This window comes from Staurois parvus, unplaced genomic scaffold (genome assembly GCF_062004578.1).
Source record: "Staurois parvus isolate SC_StPar_1 unplaced genomic scaffold, SC_StPar_1.0 ptg000576l, whole genome shotgun sequence".
NCBI lineage: Eukaryota > Metazoa > Chordata > Amphibia > Anura > Ranidae > Staurois > Staurois parvus.
This window is the reverse complement of record NW_028318372.1, coordinates 1998081-2022833: the sequence shown is the minus strand read 5'-3', so window position 1 is coordinate 2022833 and position 24753 is coordinate 1998081. Positions and strand designations below refer to the sequence as shown.

Here is a 24753-nt window from a genome sequence, read left to right as displayed (position 1 = left end):
TAGCCCGATGTCCGCTAGCCAGGTGGCCAAATACACAATTAGGAGAGTTAGCAGCTCAGAAACAACATCAGCGGCCAGGAACATGAATAATATGATCACTGCTTCTGGCCCTCTTCTTCCCATCTATAGCGCCATTCTCTCGCTTTCACCACATATTAAAGATTAATATACAAATTGAACTTCTGACACTGAGACGGCCATCATAATGTCTTTCTACAACATTGTGTCCATGTCTTACTGATTTAACTAGAAAATAAATTAGAAGGAGACACTGGAGAAAGGATTATCCTTGTCCTGTCCTCATGAACGTGCAGCAGGGTTACACACCATTATTAGGATGCAGCATCTTAACTAAATTGCTATAAGTGCTTATGTCATTTGTAAGCTGAGCAAATCCTTCGGAAAATAAGAGTTACATTAAAAAAAGCTACTGGTTATAAGATTTTTAAATAAACATTTTATATTGAAGGGAACCTTTTGTAACTTTGCAAGTCTGCACAAACAAGTGACTGACCTGTCACAATTTACAACAATAGTATACCGTCATTGAAAAAAAAAAAAGAAAGCTTCACCTTTTATTAAAAGAATGCCTTGCTTGAGCTCCAGTCAGTGACTGCCTGGAATGAGATCGTGTCATCAGTCTGCTGCAGACCAGAGGCAGTGTTTCCTCAGTCTCCTCGCCCACCAGTAATCAGACTATAGATTGCAACTTTGTAGCAACTCACAAGGTAAGAGCCTATAGTATGGTGTGACTTGTGTCAGGCATTTGTGAACAGAGCCTAGATCTGTACACACGCCAGGTGTCTGTAATTTTTTTTTTTTTTTTTACCACTAATGGCGGTGATCAATGATTTATAAAGGGACTGCAATAGTGTGGTGGACAATCTGACACTAACTGAGGCTGGGAGGGAGCTGGCTAATTGCCACTGATATCACCAGTGACACTAATACAGTGATCAATGATAATAATATACACTATCACTGTATTAATGACATTGGCTGGGAAGGGGATAACATCTAGGGCAATCAGAGGGTTAAATGTGTGCCTTCCAATATGTAATGTGTGTATTATGTGCTGCTTTTACTAACTGATCTCTTTCTCATCGCTGAGATGGGAAACAGAGAGGTTGTTCCCTTTGTACAGAGCCCTGTATTGAATGTCAACACAGAGCTCTGGGCTGTGATTGTACACAATCAATCAGCAGGTCCCAGCCATGAATCATTGGCAGGGACTCGCTGACAGACTCCCGCTGTGTACAAACACAGTGGGTGTCGTTGGGGGGAGGGGGGGATTGGGGAGCTGCGCGTGTACGTGCCCCAAACTCGGAAGCAGGCAGCGACATATTAGTACGATGCTTTGCCCGCAATATATTGTGATCGGTCGGTCCGCAAATAGGCAAATGAAACATCAGCAGGATGATTAGAGCAACCTAGGACTCTCAAAATGAAGGGTGCTCACTTAGGGCTTATTCACATCCATCCAATCCGTTGCGGTGTGTTTAACTTATGTCCTTTAACTTGTGTTATGTCAAGGCAGCCCCTTCATTTAAATGGACTGCAATGTACCACAATGGAGATAAAATTGGAACTGCACCATTTTTGGCACGCAGTGCGTTATTGTGGGTCATGGTGTGCTGCAATGCAGCGCTTCTACAGTGTTGCAACACATGGATGTGAATGAGCCCTTAGGCGAATGCCTCCCAGAGCTTGTAAGAATGCACTCCATCTTCCCTCACCTCACCACTGCGGAAAAAGAAAACTGATCACATTAATGCTGCACAGACACAGAATGCTTTCAGTTAGGGATTATCTGTACTCTAAGGGAATAGGGCAGGCTTCCCCTGCTGTGTGGTATGATGGCATTAGATGGCTAGACACTGCAGATTAAACCCAATCTTAAATATACTTCCCCTGATAAACCGTTTCAAAGTTTACTTTGTAATCTCTTGAATTTTCTTCTCACTCCTATCTGTAGGAATTTAAGTGTTTGAATCAGTCTCGTTCCCCATCGATGTCACCAAGTAAACAAGCGTCTGCAACCGACTCTGCTACAATGTCATTGTTTGATCAGTATATCAGCGGAGGCAATCCTTTTGAGATACAATCTTCTATGAAAGAAGATGAAACAGAGGATGTGCTGGCGGCCAATGGGGTAAGATACAGTTTATAGGCAAAGATGCTGATAAAACCAGAAGTCAGTTCACTGAACAAAACTAAAGCTTAAAGTAGCCTTGGATTGGCTGGTGTCTCCCTGAAAATAAGCAGAGTGAGGTGCCTGTCATCTATAGTGTGGGCCTTTATGTTCCCCATTTTCAAGAGCACAGAGCAAAACAAGCAAGTGATATGACAGCAAGAACACTAAATGACATAAGGTTTTTCCTGATATATTTTATAACATCATTTGTATATATTTTACACTAACCACATATGAAAAGTATATAGGGATCTACAGTATAAACAATGGAGAAAATAATTATTTGATCCCCTGCAGATTTTGTAAGTTTGCCCACTTACAAAAAAATGAAGGGTCTATAATTATTAGTATTATTATTATTATACAGTATTTATAAAGCGCCAATAGTTCAGCGTTGTACATTACAAAGGGGGACAATTATAATTTGTACCATAGGTGTATTTTAAATTATAGAGGCAAAATATCAATCAAACATCCAGTGAGTAAAATAAGTATTTGATCCCCTACCAAGCAACAATAATTCTGACTCCTGCAGACTGGCTATGTGTTCATGGGGTACATGAACTTGTTATGTGTATAAAAGACACCTGTCCACAGAATCTCTTTCTTGGGCACCACCATGGGCAAGACCAAAGAGCTGTCAAAGAACATCAGGGACAAGCTTGTAGACCTGCACAAGGCTGGAATGGGCTACAAGGCCATCAGCAAGAAGCATGGTGAGAAGGAGACAACTGTTGGAGCGATTATTCACAAATGGTAGAAATACAAAATAACAATCAATCGCCCTCAGTCTGGAGCTCCATGCAAGATTTCGCCTCATGGGGTAAGGATGATCATGAGAAAAGTGAGGGATCAGCCCAGAACGCATGGGAGGAGCTTGTGAATAAGAGAGTTGGGACCACAGACACCAAACAAACCATTGGTAACACAATACGCTGCCATGGATTGAAATACTGCAGCACCCGCAAGATCATTCTCCTTAAGAAGGCACATGTAAAGGCCCATCTAAAGTTTGCCAGTGAACATCTAAATGATTCAGAGAAAGGATTGGGAGAAAGTACTGTGGTCAGATGAGACCAAAATTGAGCTCTTTGGCATTAACTTGCCATGTTTGGAGGAAGAAAAATGCTGACTATGATCCTAAGAACACCATCCCTACAGTCAAGCACGGAGGTGGAAACATTATGCTTTGGGGCTGTTTCTCTACTAAATATACAGGCCGACTTTGCCGCATTGAGGGGCAATTGGACGGGGCCACGTATTGTAAAATCTTGGATAAGAACTTTCTTCCCTCAGCAAGAACACTGAAGATAGGTCATGGATGGGTCTTTCAGCATGACAATGACCCAAAAAATACCGTCAAGGCAACAAAGGAGTGGCTCCAGACCTTAATCCTGTAGAAAATTTATGGAGGGAGCTGAAACTTAATGATCCTTTCGTTTGCCAAGCAACAGCCAAGAAACTTTAAGGATTTAGAGAAGATCTGTAAAGAAGACTGGACCAAAATCCCTCCTGAGATGTGTGCAAACCTAGTAACAAACCACAAGAAACGTCTCACCTCTGTTCTTGCCATTAAGGGTTTCTCCACCAAGTTCTAAGTCATGATAGTACAACTATGATAAAAATTATAGACCCTTCATTTCTTTGTAAGTGGACAAACTTTCAAAATCAGCAGGGGATCAAATAATTTTCCCTAATTAATAAAGCAGTAAATGTGCCGTTCACTGCTGTTAAATCTATAGTGCACAAGGAAGATACACCTGCAGTGAATGTTTGGTGAACATCACGTTCACGGCTTTATAAATATACCTCACAGTTTTGCAAATACAGAGCTCAATTGTGCACAGCAGAACACACACACACACACACAAATCTCACACACACACACACCCACACCATTCAGCCATAACTTTATGACCGCTGACAGGTTAAGTGAATAACATAAGATGGTCTGGTCTGAAGAGTAATGTTTTCTTTTCCATCATTTGGATGTCTGGGTGTGAGTGTATCGGTTACCTGGGGAAGAGATGGCACCAGAATGCAGTATGGGAAGAAGGCAAACTGGTGGAGGCAATATGGTGCTGCAGAAGGCAGTGTGACGCTTTGGACAATGTTCTCCTGGGAAACCTTGGGTCTTGGTAGTTGACACATGCTACCTACCTAGACATTGTTGCTGTCCAAGTGTGAGATGGGGAAACAGCTCTCATTGTTTGAACACTGTTTGTGTGCAGTAAATTAAACGTTCTGGAGTGACATTCTGCGGTTTAGCCATAAGATGTCACTGTTTTTCTAACACAGCCCCAGACTGCATAGATATTTCTATATTCAATAAGAGGTGGAGTTTTCACATGGAGTTTAGTGAACAGGAAGAGGAGACTGCAGCCATGTTTTGGGACGATGCTGAATGAAGGGGCCGTGTGAGCTGAGAATCCGATGACATCCAGCTGTGAATGCATCCCTCAGTATCCAGAGCTGCAGCTAAGTGAAGCTGATCGTGTCCAAGACCCTGATCCTGTTCAGAGAAAGGAAGATTGCTGCCAGGAATGCTGATGAGAGCAGAAGAACAACGCAACATATACTACGATATCGCATGCTTGTTGGAGAGACATTTGTTCTGTTCAGAGTCACCAGCGGATACAAAGCAGACCCAGGTCGGTAAGATCGTGCACACACCTCATTTCAGTTTTGGAGCCTATAGACTGAGACCAGGCTTATAGTTAGTTAGGGTCTCTGTTTGTGTCAGGCCACAAGTGTTGTTACTGATCATTGGAAGGACTCCACAACTTAAAGTGACATTTCACATTGGAGAGCTGATAAAATCCCACAATCTCAAGCCAGACTGGCGTTTTGCTCAGAAGGAATACTCAGGCACGTGCTACAGGACCAGTTATGGGAGGGGGAATACTGTAGATTTGTGTAAGATTGTAGGCTGTTGTGCTGCACCACAGGCTAGCCCATACCATACACCCATACACTGATTCCTGCTCTTTTAGGGTAATAACAGGTAAGGTGTGGCAGCTTAGTTGTGCCCGCCAGTAGGTAAATTACTTCACTTTCTACTTTCATCCATCAGAAGGCGCCGTGCTGTGCAGCACAAGGGTCTCAGCCTTTGGGCTGGGTGTATGTAAATTTATTGTATGTTCCCAGCATTTGTGGTTGTGTTTATTTGCCACATCTAAGTAAAATTCTGTTGTGGCAAAAGCTGGTGTTGGGGTTGCTTTCCTTGTTCGTGACTTCACTGTATCCTGGGGAGCCCACCCGCTACACGGCTTACACAAGTACCACCCCTTCATGGAGATGGTATACCCTGATATCAGGGTAATGTGCCCTGCCGCACTGCAAAAATGGCCCAAGAATTGAGGAACACAACAGGATTGCGGTGTTGACTTGGCTTCCAAATTCTCCAGATCTTAATCCAATCGAGCAGCTGTGGCATGTGCTGGAAAAACAAGTCCGCTCCATGGAGTTCCCACATCCATAGAGTATCTGCTATCAACGGCTTGCTGTTAGATACCACAGCATACCTTCAGTGGTCTAGTGGCATCCATGCCTTGATGGGTCAGGGGACCTATTCAATATTAGATGGGTGGTCAGAAAGTTATGCTTGATGTGTGTGTGTTATACACCCACACACTCTGCTACAAGTACCTTATCATTATGGACACCAAAAGAATAGAAGTAGGATAAGTAAGGTGCTGCCATAATTTGGGGGAGAATCCCTGTTCATCGTGTGGTCAAATGCATTCTGTTATTTTAGTATATCAGAGGTATGGGTCTAAGACACTCTTTCCTCTGTCTGCTGGTCTCAGATTTGGAGTGATGTCTGTTATAACAAACCATCTGGATTGTGCCATGTTTTGCAGATGCCGGTTGGTTCCATGTAATGCAATGCCTGTGCATTGCCAAGCTGTGTCAACCAAGTGGGGCCAAATTTGAGGCTGAATACATGTTTTCTCGCCCTTTTTAAAATATGGATTTAACAATTGTTACAAAAAAGTTTCATTTGTAAATCACACAATAGGCTTTGAAGTCAGAAATCCATGTCACCTCCGTTGCTGTCTTCAGAAAACATTCTGTAAAGTTCTGCATAGCAGAAGGAAAGGTTGATAAAGTTTGTCCTATCGATTGTTTATTAGTTGCGTTTTATGTATTGTGCATTATTTTTGAGATGAATGTTCTTCCACTCCCGCTGCAAAGGCTCAGTGTGTGGTGGTCGTTATCACGCCAGTGGCAGCTTTAATATATGTACCAGTCTGAATGTTGTGCAAATCTTTTTCTTTTTTTCCTCCTGCATCATTGTAAAAAGCCGTGTTTTTCTGCCGTGATTGAAGTAAGCCACAAATTCTAGGCCTGTAAAAGAAACAAATTGGGTGTCTTCCTTGTGTTCTCTTTTCACAGTATGAATCTGATGAGCTGGAAAAAAGTGCTTATCAGGAGTACGACAGTGACAGCGATGTTCCGGAGGAGCTAAAGCGGGATTATGTGGATGAGCAGACCGGGGATGCGCCATCGAAGAGGTGAATATTCATATCTTACTGGCTTTTCTCTGCTGTAGGTTTGGCTTAGTACCTGGCTCAGGGATCCTGAACATCAGTACTTACCAATGGAGGAATACATTAGTATATTGATTCACTGATTTAATAGAATCTTCCTTGTTAAGTTAAAATCATTGAGGGTATTACACACATATTAATACAGCTCTGTATTCAGTAAAGCTGAACTCAAGGCTTGGATTTTATTCTATAGTTTCACTGGTTCAGCTTGGACCAGTGTAAGGTTTGTACAGTATGCGGGACCACTTTGGAAGCAGAAAATCACTTTAGTAGTCAGTACCACAGAGATCGCCAGGGTCTTCCGGGGCCCATGACAGGCCGCATAGTAAGCACAGGGTTTCACTCACTCAGCTTGTGATATCACCGCCCCCTCCTCTCCAATCAGAGAATGCCTTGCACTCACTGAGAAAAATGTAAGGCATTCTGTGAATGGCGTACATTTTGTATGTGCATATATGTCGGGGTGGTGGTGCGGCGGCTCATGTTTTCTTTGGGAGTTTAAATTCTTGTGTGTAACGTTTTATATTTTTTCACACTTTTTTTTTTTTCTAAATATTTATGATCACATAGGGTACTAAAAGTCCTCTATGTGATACTATTTTGCTCTGACTGGTTCTATTCATTAAGATGTCAGGGGTCTTTTAGAGGTCCAACTTCCTCCTGCTGAGTCACAACTGGAGCTCTCCAATCAGCAGGGGGTATCGGCTTCCCTGATTGCAGAGCTCTAAGCCCTGGTTCACACCAGCGTGGCTTGTCATGTGACTTGACTATTTAAAGTTGCATCCCATTTGTGGCAATGGAACCGTTCGAAGCGGGGGAGACTCAGGTCGCAGCAACTTTAAAAAAGGTTCCTGCACTATTTCTCTGCAACTTCATTGCGCACAGATGTCAGCAGTATTGCAGCATTGCAGTAGTGCAATGTCAAACCCGCACAGGTGTGCACCAGGGCGAAGTCTGACTCATCAAGGGGTGCATCATTCCTCATCAAATAGTCCGCTGCTTCCTCAAAGAGAGCAAGGGTCCTTCTCTACAGCATGCTGGCAGGAGATGGGCTTTTCCACTCAGGACTGTGGCTGTCTCAGACAGAAAACAGACTAAGGGCCAGTTCACACTACATGCGTTTCAGTTGCTTTTTTTCTGCATCCAAAACACACAGTAAATTATATGGTTAATATAAAAATAATCCCCCTGCGCTCCACTGGTAAGAACAAATACAACCCCAAATATATGCAAGCTTCTACCACCTATTCTCAATACCACAGGATGTATGACATAAAAAAAACAATATTGGTGAAGCTCTTCACATAAAAAACTAAATAAGTAGGTGCAATGATATAAAAATACATATAAAGTGACCACACTGTATTGAAAGGTATAGATAACTAGTGCTAAATAATCCCCTAAAAAACTACAGTGGGGCAAAAAAGTATTTAGTCAGCCACCAATTGTGCAAGTTCTCCCACTTAAAAAGATGAGAGAGGCCTGTAATTGGCATCATAGGTAGACCTCAACTATGAGAGACAAAATGAGATAGTGTGAACTGGCCCTAAGACCTGGAATGCATTTGGCTGACATGAACTGAAGGCCCAGCTGGCCAAAACTTTTTTTTTTTCCATTTTGGATGAATTAGGAAATACAGTTGTGCTCAAAAGTTTTCATACCCAAATTTGTGACATTTTGGCTTTTATATTCAAAATATAACTTATAATTCCTATAAACAGTCTTTTATTTAACCCCTTCACGCCGGCGCCTCCTGGCCCTTTAAGAGTTTCAGAAGCTGGGAGGTGGGGTTTAGGGTCATGTGACTGCCGTGACGCGCCGTCTCGGCGGTGACATGATTGGGAAAGGTCCCGATCGAAAGAGGAGATCGGGACCTTTCCGTGAGCACCGGACATGTGTGCCGGGAGCACGCAGGGCGCATGCTCTCCGCACATATGTCCTTTTTTTAATAGAATGCAAATGTGCGGCCGCTCGGCGACTAGGCCCAGACACCGGGAGGCCGCACATTTGTGTTCCGCTGGCGTGAAGAGGTTAAGGATGATGATCATATGAAGCCATTTATTATCACATAGTAGTTTGGTTCCTTTTTAAATAATAATGATAAGAAAAATCACCCAAATGGCCATGATCAAAAGTTTCCCTCCCCTGGAATGTTTGGCCTTGGTACAGACACACAAGGTGACACACACGGGTTAAAATGGCAATTAACCACCTGCCGACCGCAGATAGATGACGGCTACACTGCGGCTGGCCAGTTCTGGGAGGGCATCATATGACGTCCTCCTGCGCGCCCCCGGTGATCTCCATGATCGCTGTGTCCTACGGACACAGCTGACCACGTGATGTGGTAAAAGGCCAATCACAGCGGCCTTTTACCACGTGATCAACCTTGTCCAATGACACGCTGATCACGGGGAAATGCAATTACCGGTTCTCGGCTGCAGTTTCCTCACGCTGTCAGAGCGTGAGGAAAGTACTGCCGAGAACCGCCAGTTGTCAGAGCAGGGATTGGCACTGATGATCAGTGCCCTGATGATCGGTGCCCAGCAGTGCCACCCACCAGTTCCGCCCACCTGTGCCCAGCAGTGCGCCCACCTGTGCCCAGCAGTGCATCCACCTGTGCCACCCAGCAGTGCCACACACCTGTGCTCAGAAGTGCCACCTTCCTGTGCCCACCAGTGCCACCCATCAGTGCAGCCCAGCAGTGCTGCCAGTCAGTGCCACCAGTCAGTGCCCAGTGGTTGTTCCAGTCAGTGCCCAGCAGTTGTGCCAGTCAATGCCTAGCAGTGCCGCCAGTCAGTGCCCAGCAGTGATGCCAGTCAGTGCCACCTATCAGTGCTGTCTATCAGTGCCACTTATCAGTGCCGCCTATCTGTGAAACCTCTCAGTGCCGCCTATCCGTGCCGCCTCATTAGTGCTGCCTATCAGTGCTGCCTATCAGTTCCCATCAGTGCCGCCTATCAGTGCCGCCTATTAGTGCCCATCAGTGCTGCCTCATCAACGCACATCAGTGCAGGAGAAAAATTACCTGTTTGAAAAATTTTATAATAGAAACAAAGAAACTTTTTTTTTTTACATTTTTTGCAATTTTTTGTTTATAGCGCAAAAAGTAAAGTGCCCAGCGGTGATTAAATACCACCAAAAGAAAGCTCTATTTGTGAGAAAAAAATGATAAAAATTTCACATTTGTACAGTGTTGCATGACCGCTCAATTGTCATTCAAAGTGCGACAGCGCTGAAAGCTGAAAATTGGCCTGGTAAAGAAGGGGGTATAAGTGCCCTGTAGGCAAGTGGTTAAAGGTTTTTTAGATTGCAGTGTATGTGTATAAATTAGATTGTGTATGTGTATAAATAGTCAATGAGTTTGTTAGATGTCACGTGGATGCACTGAGCAGGCTGGATATAGAGCCATGGGGAGCAGAGAACAACTGTCAAAAGACCTGCATAACAAGTTAATGGAACTGTATAAAGATGGAAAAGAATATAAAAAGATATCCGAAACCTTGAATATGCCAGTCAGTACTGTTCAATCACGTAAGAAATGGAAAATTCAGGAATCTCTTGATACCAAGCCAAGGTCAGGTAGACCAAGAAAGATTGTAGTCACAACTGCCAGAAGAATTGTTCTGGATACAAAAAAAAGCCCTCAGGTAACCTCAGGAGAAATACAGGCTGCTCTTGAAAAAGACGTTGTGGTTGTTTCATCGTCATGTTCCCATCACCCCCACATTGCTATAACTGTGTCACTCACTCCATATTAGGCCCGCTTCACATGGGGAAATGTGATTCACATTCAGTTCTGTGCGGTGCGATTTCAGCCCATTAATTTTGAACGGAGTAAAATCACACTGCACCACGACAAATGTAGCGCATCCACTACTTTTGGAAACGCACTGCAATCGGTTAGTATGGTACTTCTATAACATGCCATCTGTTGCGGGCAAAGGCACTGCATTTGTGACCTGCATTTGGGGTTCCATTAAATTATTATTGACACCTGCTGCAGATCACAACTGCAGTGCGTTTTGAACGCGGCAAAGAAAAGGTACAAAAAATGTGACTTTCCCGTACCACATTCTGGTGTGAACCGGCACTTAGACTGCATGGTGATGCTTTCTTTAGCGTGATCATGTATAGGGGAGAATTTGTTTAATTTTTTTTTTTTTTTAGAAAATGTCAGAAAATCCAAGAGCTCAGCACTATATACTAATTGTGACCTCATTCTGTTTTCGTCTTAATGAAGTGTTTCGAGAGAGACCCTGCGCAGCAGGAAGCGATCAGATTACAGCCTGAACAAGATGAATGCGCCCATCCTTACCAACACAACGCTCAACGTAATACGGCTTGTTGGTAAGTAGAAGCCTGTTGCTGATTAATTACCTTGTACAAGATTCCCGCTTAATTCATGCCACACGTCTCAGGGACGTCTGCACAGAGAAAGGACAAGTAGGTAATGTAAACACAGGCTGTCTTTTTCATAATTAAATTCTGAAATTAAAAATTACTGTCTTACTTTGTTACAGTTATTAGAACAAGCAGGTCAGTCATTAAGGGAGGGCTGGAGCTGTCTTTTTTAGGAAAACGTGTTGTTGATTACCTGTGCAATTAATTACTCATTTTGTCTATTTATTTTATTAAAGAGGAATTCTATCAAGTATCCACAATAGAAGCTGAGCTCTATGTACAAACATTTATTTATTTATTACAGGTACTTATATAGCGCCGTCAATTTACGCAGCACTTTACATATATATAGTGTACATTCACATCAGTCCCTAACCCTCAAGGGGAGTACAATCTAAGGTCCCTAACTCACATTCATACATACACATACTAGGGACAATTTAGACAGGAGCCAATTACCCTACCAGCATGTCTTTGGAGTGTGGGAGGAAACACACGCAGGCACAGGGAGAACATGCAGACTCCAGGCAGGTGGTGCCGTGGTTGGGCTTCAAACCAATGACCCGAGTACTGCCAGGCGGAAGTGCTAACCATTTAGCCACTGTGCTGCCCCACTTTATATTTATATATATATATATATATATATATATATATATTGTACATTCACATCAGTCCCTAACCCTCAAGGGGTGTACAATCTAAGTTCCCTAACTCACATTCATACATACACATACTAGGGACAATTTAGACAGGAGCCAATTCACCTACCAGCATGTCTTTGGAGTGTGGGAGGAAACCCCCGTAGGCACAGGGAGAACATGCAAACTCCAGGCAGGTGGTACCGTGGTTGGGATTCAAACCAACGACCCTAGTACTGCCAGGTGGAAGTGCTAACCATTTAGCCACTGTGCTGCCCCACTTTATATATATATATATATATATATATATATATATATTGTACATTCACATCAGTCCCTAACCCCCAAAGGGCGTACAATCTAAGTTCCCTAACTCACATTCATACATAAACATACTAGGGCCAATTTAGACAGGAGTCAATTCACCTACCAGCATGTCTTTGGAGTGTGGGAGGAAACAGGAGTACCTGGAGGAAACCCACTCAGGCACAGGGAGAACATGCAAACTCCAGGCAGGTTGTGCCGTGGTTGGGATTCAAACCAACGACCCTAGTACTGCCAGGTGGAAGTGCTAACCATTTAGCCATTGTGCTGCCCCACTTTAATTTAAATATATTCCTTTATAGCCATAAAGGTTATAAATCCAGTTGGTGTGCACCAAATTATTATTATTATACAGGATTTATATAGCGCCAACAGTTTGCGCAGCACTTTACAATATAAGGGAGACCGTACAATTACAATACATTTCTGTACAGAAGGAATAGGAGGGCCCTGCTTGTGGAGCTTAAAATCTAAAATGCCTTTGTAAACCCAGATATTACCTTGTAAAAGTAGCAGTGACATTATCGCTGTGTTGTGCATACCCTGTGCATAGAGCAGAGTTGTGGGAGGGACCCGCCCACCACCACAGGCTGCCTGCAGAAAACTATAGGAGGGGGCGGAGACAAGACTAGTCACCTTGCACAAGGAGAGAGCATCAGTGACCAGTCTTTATTACAGGAAGTTCCTGCACAGAGGCAAAATTTTTATGCTGGATTATGGCACAAATGTGAAATAAATACACAAAACACACCAGGATTTAAGTAAGGGCTCACATGCTTCATGTAGTTAGACATTGGGATTGAGTTACTAAAGGTAGTATACTGTGTACAGTAAGTGCAGTAGCTCCAGAGCTTAGTAAATGAGGTAAAGCTTCACTTTGCAAAGAATACCCAATCACATGCAAGAATAAAAAAAAAACAGCATTTTTGCTTGCACATGATTGGATGATAAAAAGCAGCAGAGCTTCCCCTCAGATCTAGAGCAGGAACTTGTGACACCCGTATGTAAGGGGACAAAAACTGTGTTTAAAGATCTGAGTAATGTTGAGTATAGGTGAGTAAAGGTGTGTAAGAGTATAGATGAAGTAAAATTCATCTCCATTGCCAGTATTGTGGCCCCTTGCACGTGGGCATCACAAGATCCTGAGTAAATATCAGTAAATTATGACGCTCATGTGCAAGGGGCCTAAATGAGAAAAAACAAGTAAATCACTGCATTTGAATGAAACATTTGTGGCTTTGTTTTACTGCTCTGTACTCAGTGCTGTGTTACTGATCTTTACTCAGCCGTGTGCAATGTCCCATAGACAACAATGCATCTCATTTCAGATCAGTAAAAAACTCAGCATTTTTGACTCCCGTGTGCAAGAGACCTTAAGACCCCGGTCACACCGGGTGCGACTTGCCATGCGATTTGCCATGCCATGCAACTTGAAAATTGCATGGCAAGTCGCACCCTATTGTCCGCAATTACTGCGGTCATATCGGTGTGATTCCGATTCTCTCTCCCTCTCAGGTCAAGTAAGTAATGTAAAATGCACTACCATGCATTTCAGCAGCTTCTCCATTGAACTCTATTGTAGCAAAAACGCTTCTTTTTGCTTTTAAAAAAGTCCCTGGCCCTTTCCAAAAACATGGCTAAATGGTTAGCACTTCTGCCTGGCAGTACTAGACTCGTTGGTTCGAATCTTGACCATGGCATTACCTGCCTGGAGTTTGCATGTTCTCCCTGTGCCTGTGTGTGTTTCCTCTGCGTACTCCAGTTTCCTCCCACACTCCAAAGACATGCTGGTAGGAAGGGGTAATAAAGATAATTGTATATTATTTCTATCCAAATGTGTCATGCTATCCCATATACTTTCAGTGAGGGGTTGGTAGACAAAATCTGGCTATTTTTTGTTTTGTGGTTTATAAATCTGGTCAGCAGAGCTGGACTCACCTACTGAAGCTCCTTCTAGTGTAATCCTGAAGAAAATCATTGACTTGTCAATAAACCACTTCATGCTACACAAGATATAAACCTTTTACTACCCGCTCAATACCCCTAATATAAGTATCAGTATGTACCAGGGGCAGACTGACAACTCATGGGGCCCCCGGGGCAATAGGGGATCATGGGGCCCCTGTGTCCTTGCCCAAACTCAAAAAAGCCTATGAAAAAGGTACCAGGGGCATCTCATGGGGCCCCCTACTGACCCCGGGCCCTCGGGCGGTGCCCGAGTTTCCAAATGGTCAGTCCACCCCTGGTATGTACCTAATTGATGCCCTCGCTTGCTCTCTTTTTCAGTCAGTGACTTTCTTTAGAATGAATGCTGTAATTGAAGGGTCAGTACAATTTGTAATATGCAATTTATTTCTGATCTGTGCCCCTCCAAAGATTCCTGCATATTAATCTATAGACTATGAACAATATAGGATGCTGGAGATGGTTCTATCCAATGTCTACTGTTAGATATGTTCTTAATCAGCAGCTGTATGTTTTTGGGATACCAACTGTCAATATTCTGTGTTCTATACTGATGCTGATGTACTCCTTGTTTATTTGTACAGTTGTGTTCAAAATAATAGCAGTCAGACATCACTAACCGGATCAATCACTGTTTTTGGTAGAAATGATATTTCTACATGGCAAATAATTTACTAGCAGGTGTAGTAGAGTAATAGAAATCCAACAGACCCAACAGTCATGACATGCATGCTGCTGATTCTGTGTAATTGAATGGGGCATGTTCAAAATAATAGCAGTGTGGAGTTCTATTAGTGAGGTCATTCATTCTTTGAAAAACAGGTGGCAATTATTGCCCTTATTTAAGGAAGGAAGGCAGCAAATGTTGCACATGCTGGTTACAGTGCATTTCTCTCTGAAATTCTGAGGAAAATGGGTCGTTCCAGACATTGTTCAGAAGAACGGCGTACCTTGATTAAAAAGTTGATTGGAGAGGGGAAAACATATAAAGAAGTGCAGAAAATGATAGGCTGCTCAGCTAAAATGATCGCAAATGCTTTAAAATGGCAACCAAAACCTGAAAGACGTGGAAGAAAGCGAAAAACTACCATTCGAATGGATAGAAGAATAGCCAAAATGGCAAGGACTCAGCCAACAATCAGCTCCAGGAAGATCAAAGAAGGTGTAAAGTTCCTTGTGAGTACTGTTACAATTAGAAGACGCCTATGTGAAGCCAAGCTATCTGCAAGAAGCCCCCGCAAAGTCCCACTGTTGGAAAAAAGACGTGCTGAAGAGGTTACAATTTGCCAAAGAGCACATTGACTGGCCTAAAGAGAAATGGCGCAACATTTTGTGGACTGATGAAAGTAAGATTGTTCTTTTTGGGTCTAGTGGCCGGAGACAGTTTGTCAGACGACCCCCAAACACTGAATTCAAGCCACAGTACACTGTGAAGACAGTGAAGCATGGTGGTGCAAGCATCATGATATAGGGATGTTTCTCATACTACGGTGTTGGTCCTATTTATCGCATACCAGGGATCATGGATCAGTTTGAATACATCAGAATACTTGAAGAGGTCATGCTGCCTTATGCTGAAGAGGAAATGCCCTTGAAATGGATGTTCCAACAAGACAACGACCCCAAACACACCAGTAAACGTGCAACATCTTGGTTCCAGACCAACAAGATTGACGTTATGGAGTGGCCAGCCCAATCCCCGGATCTTAATCCAATAGAAAACTTGTGGGGTGACATCAAAAATGCAGTTTCTGAGGCAAAACCAAGAAATAGAGAAGAACTGTGGAATGTAGTCCGATCATCCTGGGCTGGAATACCTGATCACAGGTGCCAGAAGTTGGGTGACTCCATGCAACACAGATGTACAGCAGTTCTCAGAAACAGTGCGACTACAACCAAATATTCATTAAGTGATTCAAAGGAAAGCAAAATCTTCAGTTTTGATTTGGAATAGAATGTGTAGTGTTCCCAATGCAATTGTGTGTATGGAAATAAAAGCTATTAGAAGAATTTTCAGCTTTATTCACTTTTTTCAACACACTGCTATTATTTTGAACACAACTGCATGTATCACTATCTGGAAAATGGAACCAAATGGTTTTCGCTAAATATAAAAAGTTAATAAAAGGTTAAGGTCAGATGTCTACAAACTTTTGCCCATGTATAGAATGGATGTATTTAACATTTTTATTTTATTTATTTATTTATTTTTATTTTATTGTATTTTTTAACAAACTCATGCAGACTCCACCTCCGCAACATCGCCAAAATCCGCACGTTCCTAACCCCAGAAACCACTAAACAGCTCATCCACTCCCTCATCATATCACGACTCGACTACTGCAACTCCCTCCTCACTGGCCTGCCTCGCCGCTGGCTATCCCCACGTCAGTCGATCCTGAATACGGCTGCCAGACTCATTCACCTTTCCAACTGCTCCGTTTCTGCCACCCCCCTCTGCCAATCCCTCCACTGGCTTCCGATTGCGCAACGGATCAAATTTAAAATCCTAACACTGACGTACAAAGCCGTCCACCATACTGCCCCGAACTACATCACTGACCTAATATCCAAGTACCACCCAGCACGTGCACTCCGCTCCTCACAAGACCTCCTTCTCTCTAGTTCCCTGGTCTCCTCCTCCCTTGCCCGCCTCCAGGACTTCTCCAGGGTGTCACCCATCCTCTGGAACTCCCTGCCCCAACCCATCAGATTATCACCTACTCTCCTCTCCTTTAGGCGCACCCTGAAAACCCATCTCTTCAGGGAAGCCTACCCCACCCCCTGCTAACTTGACCGACCTCCTCCACTCTTCCTACCACTCCATCCCCCACAGCTATCTCCTCCTGTACCACTATCCCCTCCCTCCTAGATTGTAAGCTCGAAAGAGCAGGGCCCTCAATCCCCTCATGTTTTGCACTGTATTGGTATTGTTCTGTCACATGTTCTGTCCCCCTTTGTAATGTACAGCGCTGAGCAAACTATTGGCGCTTTATAAATACTGTATAATAATAATGTGTATGGATGTGTCACCATCATTGCACTCATTTTCTGTTGCAGACACTTTTGAAACCATTTTTATGGTTTTTTTTTGTTTGTTTTTTTAAGTCTCCTTTGTGAGAAATTGCTGTCTGAATTGCCCTATTATCTTTCATTATTTACAATTTATGTCTGATACATCTGATATTTAGAATGCCTTTCCATTCAAAATATTTGTACTATAAATAATCAGTCTTAAAGATTACAATTAGGCTCTGGTACAACATGTCCAGTGTGGTTAAGAAAGCAAAAAATCGAAATGTATTATGGCTGATGTAATGACCCCAGAGAGCTTCTCAAGTGATCTGTTTGTATCTCTGTTTCACCATTTTACAGAGTTTTTTCTTTCTTCCCTCATCTAAGATTTTATACTTGCTTAAATGGCTCTCATCAGACTTTAATGGTAATTTCACTTCTGTGAAAAATTATAGCAATTTAAAAAAACAAACAAAAAAACATACAATTGCTACACAGGTCATACTGTCATTTAAAGTGGTTGTAAAGCTCTGAAATATGAACAAAGCATGTCCCTCTATAGTGTGTACTTATCTCATTCCAGAGTACCTAGTTATTTCTGTCTGGTGCAGCATTCTTCTGCTGTCTCCATCAGTCAAGTTTTCAAGACACCAAGAGGTAGAAAGGTGACAGGGGAGGGAGCTCCAGCACATAGCCTGTGCTTGACAGTCTCAGCTCTGTCCCTGTGCTGTTTGGGGGGGGTGTTTTAACTTTCCTCCAATCAGCTCTCACTGAGCTCTGCAGTGTGTAACTTCAGCTCCCCACCCCCTGCTTTTCAGAGCATTACCTTTATGTAAATTCTGGACTTTTATTGGCTGTATAGGACAGATGAGTACAGATAAAAAGGCATAACTTATGTCAGTCTGCAGCTCAGTAATTTTCTGTAAATTTCAATGCAGTATGGCAAGCTGGAGGTGATTTGTACACAGATGGTATACAGAACGCCCCCCAGAAAGGTTTTATCCTGCTTGTATGACTGCTTCTCAGGTGTTTCCAAAAGTCTGCAGTAAGATCCAAGTTAAATTTTAGGCACCCCCTTCCATAGAAATTTTAGGGCCAGTTCACAACACATGCAGTCCAGTGCATTTTTTTCTGCATCAAAAATGCATTGATAGTAGGTTACATGGTTTCCAATGGCATAGTCCACACCAGTGTGGTCAGTTCCAGTGCATTCCAGTTCCAGAAAAAAAAGTAGAACATGCTGAATTTTTTTCTGCACTGAACAGTACTGGATGCAGTAGAACGCACCCAAAATGCACATGTCCTTATTTAAGTTGAAGAAAGAGGGGAAATGCATCAAAAACGCACAGGAAAGCGTCAAAAGCACACATATAGAAATGCATCAAGAATGCATCTGGACTGCATTTCTATGGTGTGAACCGGTCCTTAGTTGTGGTGAAATACTTTGCAAGGGTTATATATTTTTAAAGGGATGCAGACACTGCAGCTTTTCTCTTCAGAACACTACGAGTGCACCAGGTGATTATAATGAACGCAGACCCTCCTATTCAGAATCTGTCTGCAAAGGACATAGTAGAACAAATGGCTTTTTCTTCAGAGCAGAAAAATGTAAGAATCTGCAAAAAAAGGTTTAAGATCCATATAATGTACATTGTTTATGTAAAGGGGATTGTTTTTCGCCTCAAAAGTGGAGTTCTTCTTTAAGAGTGACATCCTCCCTCTATATTCTTTATATCATTCTAAATAATTCCTCTTCTCTTTCTTTTTTTTCTCTTAAGGAAAGTATATGCAGATGATGACTATACTGAAACCTATCGCCTTTGATGTGATCCACTGCATGTCGCAGCTATTTGATTACTATCTGTACGCCGTCTATACATTTTTCGGGAGAAATGACGCAGTATGTTCTTTTTTGTTTTTCTCATCTAGCTGAAATTGTATATTTATAACTGATGACTGTGTTAATGTTATGAGACAGCTAAACAGGCGGCCATTTTTGATCTTCTAAAGATTTATGTTTAGGCTCTACGCACACTAGCAGCTTTTTTTTTAAGCTGGTAATAGCGTTTTTTAGTAGCGTTTAAAAGCGTTTAGGAGCGTTAGCGGTTTAATAACATTTTTAAAGTATTGTAGGAATAAAAAAATCTAGAAAAAAGCTGCTAGGAGTATTTTAGTAGCATTTAGGAGAATTCAGCATTTTTTTTTCTGCTGGAAAAACGCTCACTAAAACTATTTTTTTTCTGTTCCTAAACGCTGAAGCTTGAAAAATGCTACTAGCCTAAAATAGTGTGCATGGACACATAGGATAACAATATTTAGCTTTTATGAGCAGAAAAACAAAACTATAACATCTTCTAGGAGCTTAAAAAACCGCTAGCGTGCATGGAGCTTAAAAAAAAAAAAAAAAAAAAGTTAAAAAAATGCAGTTCTCTCTGCAATACTCTTTTCTTTCTGGTAATGTATCCTGCAGGCTATCCTGCTTTGTTTTTCAGCACCAGTCCTCTTCTGATTAGAATGACATCTACCAACCTGCTTCTGGATTGCAGGTCATCATTGAGGCTCCGTTCACATCTAGGCGCGTTCTCAAAACGCTCTGCAAAACTGACAAATCGCGCCATGCTTGTTCAGGTGCCATTCATTTTGAATGGCACCTAAATGTAAGTACGATTCTGCCGCGATCGTCATGCGATAAATCGTGCTGCAATCACGGCAAACAGCATCGCGTAAAGCTTGTCACCTATAAAGAAGCTTCTTTTGGAGCAACAAGCTTCGTGCGATGCGGTTTGCGCAATTGCAACACGCTAGAATCACAGCACGTTTTAGGTGCCATCGAAAATTAAAGTCAGTTGAGCAAGAGTGGTGTGATTTGTCATTTTTGCAGAGCATTATGGGATCGCGGGCAGAATCGCGGCCATTCTGCCTGCAGTACAAAACGCCTAGATGTAAATAAAGCCTGATCTGCCACCTGAGCTCTGAGCACTTCTGGGTTCACAGCTGTTAGATCCTGGCTGGCTGTGGCTAGAAAAGTAGCAGAACAAAAACTGTGTGTACTCATTATGTTTTGCCTCAGTGTTTACAGATATCAGGGATCTAATAGACCCCTGATGTCTCCATAAAGAGATACTGTCACCAACAGAATACTATCACATCAGCTAAAGTAAACAAAGTTTCTGATTAAGTGAAAAAAATTGTGTCTTAAAATTATAAAAAAAATACTAAAAAACTAAGTAGTTAAGACCCTCGGCCTTCTAAGAATCTTTAGTATTTAACACATGGGTGAGGTTATTATTATTATTATTATTATACAGGATTTATATAGCGCCAACAGTTTGCTCAGTGCTTTACAATATAACAGGAGACAATACAGCAACAATACAGTTCAATACAAGAGGGATAGGAGGGCCCTGCTCCTTGGAGCTTACAATCTAGGAGGGAGGGGCTACTGGCACAAAAGGTAGTAACTGGGGGATGGACTGGTTGGAAGAGTAGAAGCTTCAATTATTAGCTGAGAGCAGGATAGGCTTCCCTGAAGAGATGGGTTTTCAGAGATCGCCTAAAGGTGAGCGGAGTAGGCGATAGTCTGATAAATTGGGGTAGAGAGTTCCAGAGCATGGGGGAAGCTCTGGAGAAGTCCTGGAGAGAGGCATGGGAGGAGGAGACAAGGGAGCTAGAGAGCAGGAGGTCTTGTGAGGAGTGGAGAGTACGGTTTGGGTGATATTTGGAGACAAGATTGGTGATGTATTTTGGGTAAGAATATTAAATGGCTTTATATGTTGTTAATGTTTTGAATTTTATCCGTTGGGCAATAGGAAGCCAGTGGAGGGATTGGCAGAGAGGGGTGGCAGATACAGAACGGTTATTTAGGTGGAGTCTGGCAGCAGCATTCATGATAGACTGAAGAGGGGATAGCCTGCAATGAGGTAGGCTGCCTGGTTCTCTGGGGCATATAGATCTTCCTATTGGCGTTTTTTTTTTCCCCCCAATAATTGTTATTAAATTTAAATTCTTCCAATATACTTAAAACCTATAAGTTCTTTTCAAAAGTTCAAGATTAAGCAAATATAATAAGTATTCCGTTTACAACAAATTATGTTAACAGTCAAGAAAAACATAATACAGATGTATTGTTGAAATGATCCTGTTACCCCACATGGGCTCAGACTGTAACAGGAGTTGGAAAAAGGAAAAAACATATGTTAACCATAACAAAGGTAACCAGAACGTGAAGCAAAACGCTGCGTTTATCAGTATTTCCTAATAGTTGAGGTTCCTGTTGGCTTTTACAGTACTACTGTGTCGTGTAGTTATTTGGTGGTTAACAGATGAACATAGTTCTTGTTACGAGTAAAAGCACAAAACAAGGACAGCTTAGAGCAATATTCAGAACAATTCAATAAAGGCTTAAAGTAATTCTAAAGGTTCTTGTTTGTTATTTTACAAAAAAAAAGATATACTTACCTGCTGTGTGCACCGGTTTTGCACAGAACAGCCTGGATCCTCCTCTTCTCGGGTCCCCCGCAGGCTCTCCTGGCTCCTCCTTTCTGTCAAGTGCCACCACAGCAAGCAGGGGGCACCCGCTGCCCTGTGTGTCCACTCACACATGGAGCCGCTGCTTGGCCCCGCCCCCTCTCTTTATTGGCTGACTGGCTGTGATTGACAGCAGCGGGAGCCATTTGCTGTCTCAGCCAATGAGGAGTCAGAGACCCGTGACAGCCGAGGCTGTCATTGACATCGCTGGATTGCGATGAGGCTTAGGTAAGTATTGAGGGAGCTGGGAGCACTGCTGCATACAGCAGAATTTTTACCTTCATGCATAGAATGCATGAAGGTGAAAAACCTTCAGCCTTTACAACCACTTTAAAGGCAAAACTTTAGTTTTAGTTTTGGATAGAGTGGAGAGGGATTAGAACACCTACCTATTAGGTTTTTATTGCTGTCGGTGCCCCCAATAGAGAGATCCACCCTCTCTATTTGTCCTGTTTACCATTATCAATAACAGTGACAGAAAATCCCAGATTTTGGGTTGTCCCCAGAAAGTAATAAAGGGGAAATGCTCCAATGGCGACCCTAGTTCTGGTAACCTCGAGGGATTGCCTTAATATGCAGTTATTTCCTCCCACTTCCTGTTTTTTCTATGGGACAGGAAGTGAAGGTTTCCCTGATGGGACACAGATGGCAAAAAAATCTGACAGGCGGTTATAACCCTCTATTACGCTATCCATAATGACAAATAAAAATGTTGACTATAGTTCTACTTTCTGTGCCTAAGGAAGCACATAGATGAGTTATGTGGATGTGGAATCATCCCCATCAAGCTATTGTATTCTGACTTGATGAGAAGCTAATCTCTTGGTTTCCGCTCACACCTAGTACAAACCTGGCCATTCGCCTGTCAGTGTGATTTGCAGGGAAGGGAGGAAGCATGTACACTGAGGAAGGCATGTCATGTATAGACATCCTAGTGCCATGGCCTCAGTGCGGGCACTGACAAATTCATGTACCTGTCTGACAAGTACATGAATTGGGTGCAAGCTATTCTGCCCTCGCTACACATTTCCTGTGTATAACTCGAAATGCAGCAAAACCCTCCTATTCTGCAATAAGCCAGACTGAATGTAATCTTTGAAACTTTATTAACAAAACAGGGTGGGGTGAAACTATTAGGAAATACAGATAAGAAGTACATATCAATATATGAAACATTCAAACACAATTAAACGTCCATGCTCACCAGCGATGCTGCCTGTAAGGGATATAAGTTTAGTCCATGACATGTCCTACAGAGAATTATGGCTGGTTCCTTTCCCTCAGTTCTTTGGATGCAGTCTGAGCTCCACATCCTTTTCTTAGAGAGAGCGAGAGAGAGAGAGAGAGAGAGAGAGAGAGAGCCTAACTCTAGCTTTTCTTAGACTACCCTCACCCAGAGGCACATACCGGTAGTCCTTTGGCCAGTTACCAGTTATCCTCCTCAAGTGATGGGCGGGTCATGAACCCTACAGAGACTGGCAACACATTATGTTGCCAGAGCTGTTCTTTGCTGCATTCTCCTGAGTCCAGGGTGGCCTGATGATGCCTCCCCAGGGAATGTGACCATGACTCCTTGTGCTCATAGGACTTGGGTTGAGTTGAACAAAGCTGATTTATCATTCAATCTATAAGAGGACCGGTGCCTGATTGCAGAGAGATAAGTCTGCGGGGAACAGCACCATAGGGAGGGTGGGCTTTGACACCGAAGCTGACACTCCTACACGACAATTACTATGTTGAAATTTTTTTTTACACCGGAGTTGGGTTACCATACCAAGCAATGTACGGTATGTTCAAATCTGCTTTACTTATCTTCAGTGAATAAAAAAAATCCAACATTATTATTAGGGGATATCTGGGATCCAACAACTTTTACAATTAGAACGCATAGAAAGGATTACATTTACACTAAAGTTCTTCTTTCAACTCTATTTCATCCTAAATATTTCCCTGATATTCTGCTCTTCTGTTCCAGTATGAATCCACTGGCCTTGGTCTAAGCAGCAGTCGGCTCAGAACAACATTAAACAGAATCCAGGAAAGTCTCATTGATTTGGTAAGATTTTGTCAAGTGGGTATAAAATGTCTGTTTTAGTTCTAGCCACACCGATGTTTTCCATCTAGAAGATATACCGGGGTTACATACAGCGTGATTACGCCATTTCTGTGGGTGTATCTAAAAGAATCTCCTTATGGCTGGAACACTCTCTACATATACAGTATTACTAATAATTTTAGACTGCAGTGCCTCTCTGAATGTTTATCTGGAGCCGCAGAATGAAGAGTTCAGTGTAAAGTCTTTTTTTATTTTGAATTGCATGAATGCGGTGCGATGTTCGCCTCCTTAATTGCGCAAAACTTGCAGGAAGTAATTCATGAAATCAATGACTAACGTTAACAGATGCTTACTTTGTGGCATGTTTTTATTCAACAAGTGGATGCAGATGTGATTAAAGTGAACTACACCATTGATATACACATATGTAAGCTGTCTTTTTGCCAAATGATTTGTTCATGCACCTCTACAGACAACACAACCAGGAATATGACACCTCTTCCTTTGGTATACAGTGATGTCACCTCCCCACCCACAGTGTGCTAATTGGACAACGAGGCAGCACTCTGATCTCTCCTACAGTCATCATGTTCCCTTTTAGCTCATAAGCAGCGCATTTCCCTCTATAGTATGTACTTGCCACAATCCAAAGCACCTAGTGTAGTTTCTGTCTGCTCTCTCATTCCTCTGCTATCTGCATTAGTCACTTTTGAAGGATTGTGCTAACACCAGGGAATCCTGGGGGTTGCCTCCACCCCCCACAGCACACATCAAGTGATTGACATCCTCAGCTGTGCAAATTTCCCTACAAGACTAGAAGGGGGGAAGTCGATTCCCTCCACTCAGGGCTCAGATTACACTCATTCTCCTGCTCTATGCTGTGCAATGTTTGACATCAGATCCCTGCCCCCTCCCCATTGGTGTTGAGAAATGCTTTAGAAGGGTGTAGAGGAGAGACGGCCACAGATAAACAGGTACAACGTGTGTATGAATATTTGTTTTATCTCTGTGAATCACATAAGGTCAGTCACTTTAGTGGGTATATTTAAGGGTTTATAACCACTTTAACCCCTTTCC

General features: G+C 42.6%; 1 protein-coding gene across 1 annotated transcript in view; it reads left to right on the top strand.

Annotated features, from left to right (window-relative positions):
• Nucleotides 1–24753, top strand: part of VPS50 (VPS50 subunit of EARP/GARPII complex) — a 308344-nt gene that overhangs the window by 257660 nt on the left and 25931 nt on the right. Inside the window, exons 18-22 of the mRNA XM_089692114.1 lie at nucleotides 1976–2152; nucleotides 6593–6711; nucleotides 10991–11097; nucleotides 18872–18993; nucleotides 23596–23676. Of these exons, the coding sequence (XP_089548240.1) occupies nucleotides 1976–2152; nucleotides 6593–6711; nucleotides 10991–11097; nucleotides 18872–18993; nucleotides 23596–23676 (606 nt within the window). The remainder of the gene's footprint in view (nucleotides 1–1975; nucleotides 2153–6592; nucleotides 6712–10990; nucleotides 11098–18871; nucleotides 18994–23595; nucleotides 23677–24753) is intronic.